This window comes from Castanea sativa, chromosome 1 (assembly GCF_040712315.1).
Source record: "Castanea sativa cultivar Marrone di Chiusa Pesio chromosome 1, ASM4071231v1".
NCBI lineage: Eukaryota > Viridiplantae > Streptophyta > Magnoliopsida > Fagales > Fagaceae > Castanea > Castanea sativa.
In genome coordinates this window covers 49,142,893-49,156,853 of record NC_134013.1, presented here as the reverse complement: position 1 = coordinate 49,156,853, position 13,961 = coordinate 49,142,893, and the positions used below count along the sequence as shown (strand labels likewise).

The window sequence follows — 13,961 nt, the reverse complement described above, 5'->3', positions numbered from 1 at the left end:
AATGCATGAATGTAATGTAATGCAAATCCTAAAAGCAAAAAAAACAAAACAAAAAAACAAAAAAACAAAAAAACAAAAAAACAAAAAACAAAACACAACAACAAAAGAAGGATGGTCACAAAGAATATTGAGATGAAGCACAAGGACCATATCAGGAAGACTCACTTAAATTGAGCCTTTTGCATCCAAAACTTCTTAGATGCAACTCTGGATCTAGAGTTATTATTTACATTACAATGATGAGCAACTCCAGGATTGGTATAAAGGTTTAACGCCTTAAGCAATTCACCAATAAGTACCATAGGATCTTGTGCTTGGGGCACAAGTACTTTTGGCTTATTTGTTCGCTTTGTAGCTTGCAACTTGAAACAGTTTGGATGAGTATACCCAGCCATTCCACAAAAATGACAAACCCACAAAAGTCTATCATGCTTCTTATCCTGAGGGAGGTTAGGATTCTTAGGCTTTGACTCTTTAAGATCAACCATAATCTTCCTAGGAGGTGAAGTGCATTCTACTAGTTTGACAATCTCACTCTTGAGAGACTCAGAAGAAGGAACAAAATTTGTGGAATGGGTTTCAGACACCGAGATATTTTCTATGAAACCTAGATCAGTTTTGTCTAAAAGAGACTTCTAAACACTCAAGTTTAGAACTAGCAGACCTATTTGTTTGTTCTCTAGCAACAGATAATTCTAGTTCCAAGTTCTTAATCTTATCAAGCAATAATATGTTTTCAGTCTTCAGCTTATCAATCAAAGTATTAGCATCAAGCAATTTCAACAACAAAACTTTCTTATCAAGTTCAAGGGAAACAATTTTCTTTAGACCTAAGTCAACATTCATTGCATCCTTTGCAGCAACCTTGCATAGCTTGTTGAAAGTTTCTTGCAAATCAATACATTCAGAGAGTTCCCCATCAGAAGGGTTCTCTTCAACCAAAACACTTTCATCAACTACAGCAATAGCTATGAAAGCAATGAAGTTTCCATCTTCATCACTATCAGACTCGTGATCAGAAACTTTATCATCATTAGGGGTTACAGCCATACATTTACCCTTTGATTTAAAAAATGTAGGACATTCTGATTTCACATGACCGTACCCTTGACAACCAAAACATTGTTAACCTAGAGAATTACTAGAGGTTTGACCAGCTTTCTCTTTTGATTTATCAGTATTATTAAGCTTAGTTGGTTGATTCCTCTTAAAATTTCTAGGTTCAGCTTTGTTTTTACCTCTTGCCCTTCTATTGTTATTCCTAAGAAAATTTCTAAAGTTCTTGGCAAGATAAGCAATCTCTGTAGATGAGAGTTCATCATCAAATCTATTCCCATCAACATCATGAACTGACTTAAGAGCTATTGATTTGGATTTGTTTGTTTTGGGTAGGTCTAGCTCATAGGGTTGGAGAGATCCTACAAGCTCATCATCAGGGACGGAGTCAACATCCTTGCTTTCAGTAATGGTGGTCACTTTGGGTCTAAAGTCCTTAGTCAAAGATCTAGGAATCTTCCTAACAATCTTAAATTGATCATAAATTTCACCCAAATTATGAGCAGTGTTGACAATATCATTCAGTTTAGCATAGAATTCATCAAAGCATTCATCATCAGACTTTTCAATGCTTTCAAATCTAGTAGTTAACTATTGCAATTTATTAATCTTAACTGTCTTTGTGCCTTCATGTATAGTTTGGAGAATATTCCAAGTAGTATGAGCAACCTTAACATTTGAGATTCTCTTGAATTCCACCATAGAAACAGTATTGAAAATAGCATTCATGGCTTTGCTATTAAAAGCGGCTGCTTCTTTTTGAGAAGTTGGCCACTCGCTTACAAGAGTAGTCGATTTCTCCCATCCGTATTCGACGAAGTTCCATACTCTCTCATCAATAAATTTGAGGAATGCTTTCATCCTTACTTTCCAGTAAGCATAGTTATTTTCATCAAAGTGAGGTGGGATCACAAGAGAATGACCGTGTTTCATGACAATAGGGGTCAAGGATCAACTCTTAGATCAAAGGATCTAAACACTAGAGCTAACCCGTTCTGATACCACTTGTAAAGTTTTAGACCCCTTAAACACAAGATGTTTAACCTAGTTATTTAGCCAAGTGATTACTTAGATAAATTATTCAGTTCTAGGTTAACACATATAAATCATATCACGTAAATAATACGTAAATATAAAAAACACAATGATATGATAACCCAGGAAAACCAAACCGGTAAAAAACCTAGGGAGGATTTAACCTAGCTATCCTCAAGGTAGAAACAAATCTACTATGAAAGAATTAAAGTTTTTACAATAAGATTTAGACCACTAACATCCTATTGCTACCTCGTGTAGAAAATTTACTACCACAACCATGTGACAGCTCCGAGTCCACGGACTACTTCTTTCCTTGATCTGCTGCAACCACAAGTTCTCCTACTTGTGATTTTGAGACTCCACTCAAAGATTTCAGATCTTTTTTAAGTTCTTTAAGTAGAAATTGAAGCGATCATCGAGCTTTTGATACGAATCTTGATCTTGATAACCCTATGTGTGTGTCTGAAGGTAAACACCTCTAGATCTCACAAAAAATTCACCACACAACACTCAAAAGGCCTCTAAAACGTAGCTAGGGTTTTTCCTTTTATATGTGAAGTAAAACATAAAACTCTACACATCAAACAGGCTTGGGCTGAATTGGAAATTCTTCAAAAAATTAAATATGCACAAGTTTCGATCAATCGAGTCTAATTTTCGATCAATCGAGGCTTGCAGATTTTGTCCAATAATTTCTGTAATCACTCAATTCCAATTTTATAATTAAACATACTTTGAGCAAGCCTAAACCTAGACTCTATGTTTTGATCATGGCTTGCCAACACATTACATATTGAAGTTCTAATACATTAGTCCCTAAGGTCTTAGAACCTAACACAATTTCATTAGATGTACCTGATCTCAATCCTGCCTTGTGTTGTGTGTGACAACTATTGCAAAAACCAAGAATTTAGATTAAAGCCAAACAAGAATAAACCAAGCTCTTAAGACTTTGAAAAAAATTATTAATGAAGTAAGTCTATATGTGTAGAAAAGTTTTAGGACCATAACCTATTTCACACTCAATTTTCCCATCTATCCAATATGGCTGACCATGAGTAGTGAAGACAAGGGTCCACATGAAAGTAATAAACATTCAGTCACAATCTGCCACATAAGATAGTTATATGAAATAAATTGTGATCTTAAAATAACTCATACTTGGTCTTTTTAGATTTTACTGAAAGGGTCGTGTACAATTTAGAAAGAAGCTAATTCTAGAGCTAATCAATCGTTGCTGCAGGTCTAGCGGCATGTTTCTCAAAAGCTTACTAGCATTCAGTTTAAGCAAGGGCAACAAATACTTTATAGGTACAGCGACACAAGCTTTAGAGCTTTGCCGAAAGAGCTAAAAGCATTTATTATTACTGCAAAGTTTCTCTCAGTTGGGAAATCTCAAGAGAGTGATAAACGATATCACTTTATTGGATCCTTTCATTTAAGACATTGTGTCATTCTGTTTAGGGTTGGAGGGCAGCTTTCAAGTCTCTTTTTCCAGAGGAAGGCATATCTTGTACAAGTAAAAAATGTCTCTCTCGCTAGAAGCAACGGGGAGGTCACGAGAGGAAGATGAAGAGTTGCAGCACAGCACTAAGAAAGTCAAGGAGTATCACCGAGACACTAGCACTTCTACTGGCAGCTTACAGAGTTCAGAGGGTAAACGAAGTTCGTATAAGGAGAGACTCACTGGGGAGATTCCTGGTGCCTATGAAGAAGCCTTTAGCTTTGCTAATAATATGGAAACAGAGCTTGAGTCTGATGATGAGAGCTCGGACCTAGCCACAGGGATAGTAGCTGTTAATCTATCTGGGTCAAGAAAGGCTGTTATGAGAGCACATTGGGTTAACGCTCTTATCGTCAAGGTTGTAGGCAAGTCAGTGGGCTACCATTTTCTTTCGTCGCGGGTTATGAGTCTATGGAAACCCAGTGGTATGATGGACTGCGTCGACTTGGAAAAGGTTTTTTTCCTTATACGTTTTTCACTAAAGGAGGACTATGAAAGGGTGCTTAAGGATGGTCCGTGGTTTGTTGGAGGTCATTACTTGTCCATTAGAAACTGGGAGCCTAACTTCAACCCATCCACGGCCAGTGTCACATCCGCCGCCGTATGGATACGGCTGCCGGAGCTACCTATTGAGTATTACGAGCCCTCGGTTCTACGGGAACTTGGACAGGCCATTGGTCCTGTTTTAAGAGTTGACACGCACACAGCAACTGAGTCTAGGGGTCGGTTTGCCAGAATATGCGTTCAAATTAATTTCGAGAAGCCTCTTATCAGGCTTATTAGGACCGGCGGTATTAAGCAACCTGTGTTATAAGAAGGGATTAGTGCTCTTTGCTTTTCATGCGGTCGTGTTGGGCACAAGGCGGAATGCTGTCCATATACGACCAAGGCACCGATGAACAGAGATGCTACGAAGGAAGAAGACAAAGGTGATGGGCATGTTTTAGTAGAGTCTGAATGCAGCGAACCCAGCGAAAAGGAGTATGGGCCTTGGGTAATTGTTTCACGAAAAAAGAAGTTCTTTAAAAATGTGAAGAAAGACCTAGCCCAACAACTTTCTTATGGTATGGCTCACCTTTTGAAATCTCATTCCCCTGACCAGGCCAAAAGTCCAATGTTGTACAAGCCTGATCCATCAATTCATGAGAAAAGAGACACGCCACTAAATGCCAAGTCATTGCCAAAGGTTAGTGCGCTTGCAGTAAATCGCACTAACCAAACTAAAGCTAAAGATAAGCCTAAGACCTCTCTTCCTCAGTCAACCTCTAAAGTTTTTTCCCGAAATACTTGGTCCAGTCAGTGGGGCGTGGTGCATCGATGATGAAAGAATACCAGCAGAAGCAATCTGTAGAGTGTAGCAGCGGCCTACTTGGCAAAGATTCTGATCACCTTTTGATCAAGCCGATGATTTTCTCTGCTGGTTGTAACGTTTTAGCCAAAACTGAGTCTCTGACCGAGGTGGGCTTCTCTACACTCGGTGATGTGGGGCAAGGTGAGAGTATGGATGGAGTTGGTAATGAGGAGATGAAGGTGCCTTCAGCGCAACTTCCTTTGAGGGATATCTCAAATCAACCTCCTAGTCCGATCAAAGATGTGTCGGAAATTGTTGCAACGGCCGCCCTCAACATCTTGATGGCGGAGTTGAAGCATATTGACCCCAAGCTCAGACCTCGCAAGAAGGTAAATGAAGTCATACCAAGCCTCTGTTCAGTTCAGGAGGAGGATAACATGGTATTAGTTGAAATCTCCACAGTTGTTGCTCAAGGGAATCAGGATGTGGACTCGGATGGAATGCTAATTGAAGGTGGAGGTGAGCCCTCTGCTCTTGTCTGATTGATTTCCTCTTTTTATCATTATTTATAATGAATATTTTAGTTTGGAACTATCGGGGTGCTCTTAACCCCTCCTTTCAATCTTTTGTGCATAATATGACTCAATCCCATAATCCTGCTATTATGATTATTACTGAGACTAAGGTGAGTGGTTCGAGAGCAAAGGAAATTTTTGATAGATTGCAGTTTGATGGGGCTTTTTATGCCAACAATATAGGCTACTCTGGTGGGTTGTGGCTGCTTTGGGACTCAACCCAAGTGGAAATATCTATTCTTTCATCCACGGAGCAGGAAATTCACGCATTAGTGAAAAACCTGTCTTCTAAGGCTTCCTGGTTGCTGACGGCTATTTATGCCAGTCCCAGATACGCAGAAAGGCGTCTTTTGTGGGATAATCTCTCTATGGTAACAGAGTTACACGCCTTGCCGTGGATTATTGCGGGCGAATTTAACGAAGTTCTGACCAGTGAAGATAAGTTTGGGGGCAGACCGGTATGTCTGTCTAGAGCGCTTAAATTTCAAGATTTTCTGAATAATTGTGGTATGATCGATCTGGGCTTCTCTGGTCCTAGATTCACTTGGACTAATCGACAACTCCTTTCTGATCTGATTCAAGAGAGAATTGACAGAGTATTTGTAAATATTGATTGGAATACTCTCTATCCGGAAGCCTGTGTCAAGCATTTGGAACGATCACATTTGGACCATAATCCTGTTCTTCTCTCCTTAAGAACGGACCATGCGAACCACCATACCCGGCCTTTTCGGTTTCAGCCAATGTGGCTCAACCACCCTTCTTTTGCTGGTCTGGTTAGCGAAGCTTGGTCAAGCCCATCCATTCTTTCTAATGTTATTAATTCTTTCAAAACTAAAGCTAGAAATTGGAATTGAGAGCACTTCGAAAATATCTTCCATAGAAAGAAACGTATCTGTGCCAGGCTTAAAGGAATCCAAACTGCATTGGGCATTAATCCAAACAATTTTCTTATCGATCTTGAAAAAACTCTTCTTAGTGAATTATCAGCTATTGACACCTTGGAAGCTGAATTCTAGAGTATGAAGTCCAGAATCTCTTGGGTGGTGGAAGGCGATAGAAATACTGCCTTCTTCCATAATTCTACTCTGATTCGGCAGAGAAGGAACCGTATCACAAGTCTGAAGGACCGGATGGGAAATTGGTTAAATGGGGAGACTGATATTGCTAACCACATTAGCCAAGGCTTCCTGGACCGTTTCACTACCTCTCAGTGCAGCTCCCCGCTGAAGGAATGGCAGCCCCCCTTTTGGAAAAGCAGACTAAATGATGTTGATATTAGTAAGCTTGAGCTTCCAATCACTGATGAAGAAATCTTTGCTGCCTTAATGTCCCTTAAGCCGTATAAAGCTCCAGGGCCAGACGGCCTTCATGCCGGTTTCTTCCAACGATTCTGGCACGTTGTAGGACCCTCGGTTAAGGCTAAGATTTTTCAGGTTTTCTCTTCTGGAAAAATCCCTGAATACCTTAACCGACCATTGATCACCCTCATTCCAAAATGCAATTGCCCGAAATCTCTCAACAATTTTAGACCCATTGGCCTTTGTAATACAGTTTATAAGGTGATCACTAAACTCCTTATGGCTCGCATTCGTCCTGTCCTGGATGATTTAGTCTCTCCTTTTCAAACTGTCTTTGTGCCTAAGAGGAAGGGTATGGATAACGCCATCATTGTGCAAGAGCTTGTTCACTCCATGTCCAAAAAGAGAGGTAAAGATGGGTGTATGGCAATTAAAATTGGTTTAGAAAAAGCTTATGATCACTTGGAATGGAGCTTTATAAGGGACACCTTATCTCTTTTCAAGTTTCTAAATCACTTGAGTTCTATTATCATGAATTGTGTTACATCCTCTTCCATATCTGTGCTTTTCAATGGTGGGGCCTTAGACCCTTTCCTCCCCTCAAGGGGCATTAAGCAAAGGGACCCGCTCTCGCCTTATCTATTTATTTTATGTATGGAGGTTTTAGGGGCTTTTATCACGGAAAAATGTGAGGCCAAGCTATGGGACCCTATCTCGGCTTCTAGAGGTGGTGCTACTTTTTCCCATTTATTCTTTGCTGATGATCTAGTTCTTTTTGCAAATGCTAATGGTAAAAACTGTAGAGCTATCAAAGATGCTCTTGACACCTTCTGTGATCTTTCTGGGCAGAAGGTTAGTGTAGAAAAGTCCCGTGTGTTTTTCTCTCCCAATGTTGGCTCAAACACTAGAGAAGAGCTTTGCACTATCTTAGAGTTTCGGTCAACTCCTAATCTAGGGAAGTATCTCGGTTTTCCTATTAAGCACACTTCATCACCATAAGATTTTGGAGCTATTGTTGAGAGAGTCCAAAACCAACTAGCGGGCTGGAAAACACAGCTCTTATCTTTTGCTGGAAGGGTGGTGTTGACCCAAGTAACACTTTCTACCATTCCGAACTATGCCATGCAGTGTGCAACTCTCCCTGGTAAGGTTGCTCAAAGCATTGATAGATTGTGCCGCAATTTCATTTGGGGGTCGACAGAAAATAAAAAGAAATTACATTTAATTAGCTAGAAGAAAGTTAATACGGAAAAAAAAATATGGAGGTCTGGGCCTTCAGTTAGCTAAGGAGAAAAATGTAGCTTTGTTGGCCAAGCTTAACTGGCGTCTTCACCAAGAAAAAGAATCTCTTTTGGCCACGGTGTTATCTCATAAATATTCTGGTACAAGGAGGCAAAACCTTTTGAGACCCCGGTCTTGTTCATCTACATGGGCTGCCATTAAGAAGGGTAAACCAGTTTTTACATCGAGCACGAAATGGATAGCTGGAAAAAATAGTGAGCTCTCCTTTTGGCATGACAAGTGGTTGGGTGATGGCACTCTAAGAAGTCTGATTGTTGGTCCTTTACAAAGAGGGGAGGAACATCTTCTTTTGAACGATATTATTCATCATAATTTCTGGAATTTAGGAGCTATTTCTTTCTCTCTTCCTCATCAATTGAGACAAAAGATTAAAGCTACTCCTATCCCTATCACCACAGCAAGTGTTGATCGAATAGCTTGGGCCTCTTCTCCCAATGGTGAGTTTGATACTAAGGAAGCTTATAAGCTGGCTTGTTGTGAATATAATTGTCCCCGTTATTCTCCTTTTGCTGGTGCCTGGGTTTGGAAAGCAAATACCTTCCCTAAAGTTAGGTGTTTTCTTTGGCAATGCTTACATAGGAGTATTCCTGTAAGAGAAGTCCTATCTGCAAGAGGAATAAACATCTCTCCTCTGTGCCCTTTGTGCAATGATGCCATTGAATCCATTATTCACACCTTGAGAGACTGCACTCAGGTCCGAAGTTTTTGGGATTCCCTTCTTCCTCTTGATTTCTGTAGTTGCTTCTACAATCTGAATTTTGAGGATTGGCTGCGTACTAATTGTGCTTCGAACCTGGCTTCCACTTCGGGCATTAGCTGGGGTATTATATTTCCTTTTGGGGTTTGGAGTTTGTGGCTTCGGCGTAACAAAATAGTGTTTGGAAATAAGCTTAGTCTTAAACCTCTCATGTTTGAAACTATTAAAGGCTGCTGAGTTTGCCTTTCTTGGTGCTCATTCGAAAGCAAGACATTCCCCAACAACAATCCAGGTACGGTGGTTTGTCCCGCCAGCCAATTGGTTTAAACTGAATTTTGATGGCTCCTCCATGGGGAATCCAGGCAGAGCAGGCAGAGGAGGGCTTATCCGAGACTCGAAGGGAGATTGGGTGAGTGGTTATGCTAGAGCTATCGAGTTTACCACCAGTGTGGCGGCGGAGTTATGGGCTCTGCGTGATGGGATTCATCTTTGTATTGATTTAAACTTGGAGAATGTTATTATTGAGCTTGATGCTAAACTTGTGGTAGACTTGCTTATGAAAGATGAGAGGAGTTCAAATGGCAATGAAGTTATTGTTGCTGATTGCAAGGAAGGTTTGAAGAGGATTCCGCGGGTCCGAATTCAACATTGCTTCAGGGAAGCAAATAAATGCGCAGACGCACTTGCTCAAAGAGGCGCTGTTAGTCCTCTTGATTTTGTTATTTTTCAATTTCCTCCAGCTGATGTGGCTTTGTTGGCTAGTCTTGATGCGGCTGGTACACTGTATGAGCGTTTCTGCTCCTTTGACTCTGTTGGTTAGTCTTGTTTAATGTTCACTGCCTGATTACCAAAAAAAAAAAAAAAAGTCTCTTTTTCCAAGTAGGTTGCTTTGTGTGAATATCTAGTTTGGGGGTTTGGCAAGAGAAATCAAGCTTTGAACCGAAGACCAGGCTATGCAATCAAGTTAGCCAAATTGTAGGGATGACTAACTCGCAGATTCTTAGGGGAAGGGTTTTCTACCAAAACCAACCCCCACACATCAATAAAGAACAATTCTCCCAAAAGCTTCTAGCTCTAATACCGTGGTAAATTATCTATTCTTCCAAAAGTTTAAACTATTGAAAAATAGTAAATTTAATCATTTATGATTTAACCACATAAAGATTAACTTCTCTCTCCTAGACTCTCAGTAGTCTTTGGAAACTAGAAGCTCCTAACTTACGTTTACCATACGTGAGATCCAAACCCCTCCAATCAATTTACCTTTGATTGTGGTAGGGGACTCCCTCTCCCTATCTTTTCTTTTACTTTTTCCCAATTTTAATTCTTCACCATCTTGATATGGATGCAGCAATGGAGGAACTTTGGAATAAGTTTACTCTTTCTGAAGAAGAAAAATGTGTTTTGTCAGTTAACTCTCAGGTAGTAGCCCGATCAAAAGAACAAGCTCAATTCAGCCTTCTATTCAGGTTACAAACTAACAGGGATTTTAACAAGGAGGCTTTCAAGTTTACCATTCAACAATTGTGGAGAGGCTCTCACCAGATAACTATCAAAGAAGTGGGGAACAATTTATTTCTGGCAATCTTTGGTACGGAGGAACATATGAATGATATTCTAGACAAGAGTATGTGGTCCTTTGATAAGAGATTGGTTCTTTTGAAGTGTTTCACTAGTGATGTCAGCTCAGAAAATGTCACTTTTCAACGGTCTCCCTTTTGGATTCAGGTTTTCAATATCCCAATCAAAAGTATGAACTCAACTATTGGTAATTATATTGCCAATGAGATTGGCATTCCTTTATTGGTTGATGCTCCTACGAGTGGCCTTGCGTGGAGTCCCTTTCTTCGTATAAGGGTGGATGTAGACATTACTAAGCCTTTAATGAGGGGTAAGATGATACATATAGAAGGTATGGAATAAGTGTGGGTTTATTTCAAATATGAGAGACTTCCTATTTACTGCTATCGCTGTAGAATTTTGGGACATCAAGAGAGGGAATGTCATAAAGCCAAGAAAGGGTGTATTTCTTCAGAGGAGGATGACTACCAATTTGGTCCTTGGCTTCGTGCTGTGGGACCTAAGATCAATCGGGGAAGAAACCTGTATAGTAAACCAAAGTCTTGGGAAGCCGAGGATGACATATCTTGGAATTAAATGAGGAAGACAGTGACAAGCAACTATCTCTGAATCCTCGTCAACTTCAAATCTCACTGCCGATCAGAAAACCTTCCAAAGAAACCATAACAGATTTTCCGTTGGATGAATCTGCTGGGATATCGGGTTGTCAGGTAGCATCACAATCTCAGAATCCTATTTCAAATTCACATATTAGATTGAATACCCACCCACCAAATCCCAAAAAACCCACTTCCCACTCCTCTTCAAATTCTACTCTGATAGAGAAGCCACAACAAAGAATTTCAGAGTTATCCCCTTCCACTACGGTTTTCAATTCAGAAAATCTTATCCCCAATCTCATGGAAAAGAAGTCACCCAACAACCCCTCAAAACATACGTACCCTAATCCACAGTACTTAGGCAGTGAGGAAAATCTTCCTGGAACTGATAAAAAATCAAAAATAAAAATTGAAGGAGACAGAATTTGAAAATTTAAATGGGGAGTTTTTAAACAGTGATATTGATATGGAATTATCCCCAAATATTACTGAGGATTCTTTGGGCCACATCAAAACAAGTCTTCGATCCTAGAAACGGTTGCTAAGAAATTCAAATCCTACCTCATCTTCTATTGATAACGAGAAGCCTCTGTTCCAAAATCCATATCAAACAGACCAGTTCTAAGTCATCCACAGTTGAATCCCCGATACACAAAAAACTAGCAATAGAAAGCATCCTAGATTTTTCTGGGGACACTCTCCCCCCCATGTCATCCTCCATGAAAATACTAAGCCTCAACTGTCGTGGGCTTGGGATCCCAAAGGCAGTACAGGAGCTCCGCTGCTTGATAAGCGAAGAAGATCCCAAATGATAGCTTACCAACACATACTAAGTTGTTTGAAAGAAAGGTTCTGCATTCTTTCTGTTGTGTTCTTTGTAATGTGGAATCTGAAACCTGTCATCATCTCTTTTTGGAATGTACATTTGCCTAAGCCGTTTGGCTGCAAACTCCTCTGATGAACTCTGATGAATGATTACAGGTTCTATTCGAAATTCATTGATGCAATGAATGCTGCTCTCAAGAATCTACCTGCAATAGTCTTTGACACACTTTGTATAGCTTGCTGGATGATTTGGAAATGCATGAATAAAGTTGTTTTTAATAACATTGCCCCTTCTCATCATGAGTTATGGTCTCGGGCAGATATGCACAGACTAGAGTTTATGGAAGTGCAGGAAAAAAAAAAAAAAACTCACGGGAAGGCAGTTTGATGCAGCAAAGTGGAATCCTCCTCAGTCAGATCGTATCCACAAACTCAATGTGGCTATTACACAGTCAAAGAAGTTAGCTTCAGTGGGAATTGGTCTCATTATCCGCAACAATGTGAGCGAAGTGTTAGCTGCTACATGAGACAAAATGGTGAGGAGCTGAACCCGCTGTGCACAGCTGCTTGTGTGTTGAGGAAAGCATTACTCTTCTGTCAAAGAATTAGTTTTTCTCAAGGGCAGGTTGAGTGTAATTTTGCAGAATTGGTGGACTTGCTGAATTCTGACAGAATATGCTCATTAGAGGTGGCTTGGATCATAGAGGATATTTCATTTATTAAAGATAGTTTTATTTTTATTTCTTTCTCTAATATTCCTTTATGATGTAATCGTGTTGCATTAACTTTAGCTAATGCTGCAAAAGAGAAAGAGGGGGTCATTGTTTGGTTAGAAGAATGCCCATTTTTCTCTTCCCCATTGTACAAAGTGATTTACATCAATAAAGTCTACTATCGTTTCTGCTAAAAAAAAAAATGATTTAACCACGTACTTCTAATACTACATTTTGAGAGAATCGGCAATTTGACTTGATATTAGAGTAAGAGGTCCTAAATTTGATACCAGTCTCTTACTCTACCTCCCTTTTAAAATCTCACATGTTAAGTTTTATTTATTAAAAAGTAGTTTGAACCCACGTGTGAGAGGGAGAGTGTTAGAATTATGTGATTAAATGATTAATATATCATTTTCCAATAGTTTAAATTTTTTGGAAAATCGGTAATTTAAAAGTATGTAACACTTGGCACTATTAGTCTACCACTTTTCACTTCTCTGTGGTTTGAACTCATTATCAGCAATGTTTAGGAGGACTTTGATGCCTATAGGGCAGATGCATAAAAGGAATCGCCACTTAATTATAGATTCAAGAACCATTCTAACTTGATTAAATGAAGATCTATGCAAAAGACTATGTCCAAAGTTAAGGTAAGATTTTGGGTAGAGATTAGGCACCTTGGACCAGCCAACCATAGCCAGTTCTAATACGCATTACCGGATTATACTCTAAATAGGCCCTTGTAAATGCACTCACAACGTAACCCAAAAATCTAACTAAGATGTAGACCAAAAAAAAAAGAAGAGAGTAAAGGGAGAAGTGCAAAAAATTAATATATAAACATTATGGTCAACCAATCATTTGAGAATCAATCAAGTAGGTGAGCATCACTGAGCATGTGCTCATCTAAATATGTTATCAACATTTAAGCATATGATTATCCAAACATGTGAACATTGCACGTGATCATCAATTAAGAGGTTTGAAATTTAATTTGAATTAATGATTAAGTCTTATTCAAGAAGTTTATAGTTGAATGAATGTCTCCATAAATTCTAAAGGATCTTTCCAAATTAGATTTATCATTTAAATTAAAAAATGTGTTCTTGATTTATAAATTAAGAAGGATTATCCCAATCATTTTTCTTTTTTCTTTTTGAGAATGATTATCCCAATCAATTGACCATTAATGTTTTATAATGTCAACTATCTTAAATTCAAATTTTAAAGGCTTTTAGGAAAGATCATATCTATAATTCTCTGCTAATGATATGTCTCTCCCTTAATTGACTTTTAAATCCAAATTTAGATTGGTTGTATTATGTCATTAGAGCTTAATCATCATAATTTTGAAAAGATTTTAATCTTCAATTAAGTAATTAGGGCTTTCCCACTTTAAATAGATTTTATTCAAATTTAATGTTCAAGTCTTATTGACAATCGTCTCTCATGGAAAAATCTTTTAGCCTTTAATGC

The 13,961-nt window shown here is 39.0% G+C and overlaps 1 protein-coding gene across 1 annotated transcript; it reads left to right on the top strand.

Moving 5' to 3' along the window:
• Window positions 1-4,807: 4,807 nt before the first annotated feature.
• LOC142622800 (uncharacterized) lies at window positions 4,808-12,477 on the top strand. The gene is made up of 2 exons (XM_075796337.1): window positions 4,808-5,408; window positions 12,280-12,477. Exons 1-2 carry the CDS (start codon window positions 4,916-4,918, stop codon window positions 12,294-12,296), a joined length of 510 nt encoding a protein of 169 aa, XP_075652452.1. The 5' UTR covers window positions 4,808-4,915; the 3' UTR covers window positions 12,297-12,477.
• Window positions 12,478-13,961: the final 1,484 nt, after the last annotated feature.

Excerpts from the sequence above, each read along its gene's own strand:
- LOC142622800 (XM_075796337.1), top strand. The coding sequence starts at position 4,916 with ATGATGAAAGAATACCAGCAGAAGCAATCTGTAGAGTGTAGCAGCGGC.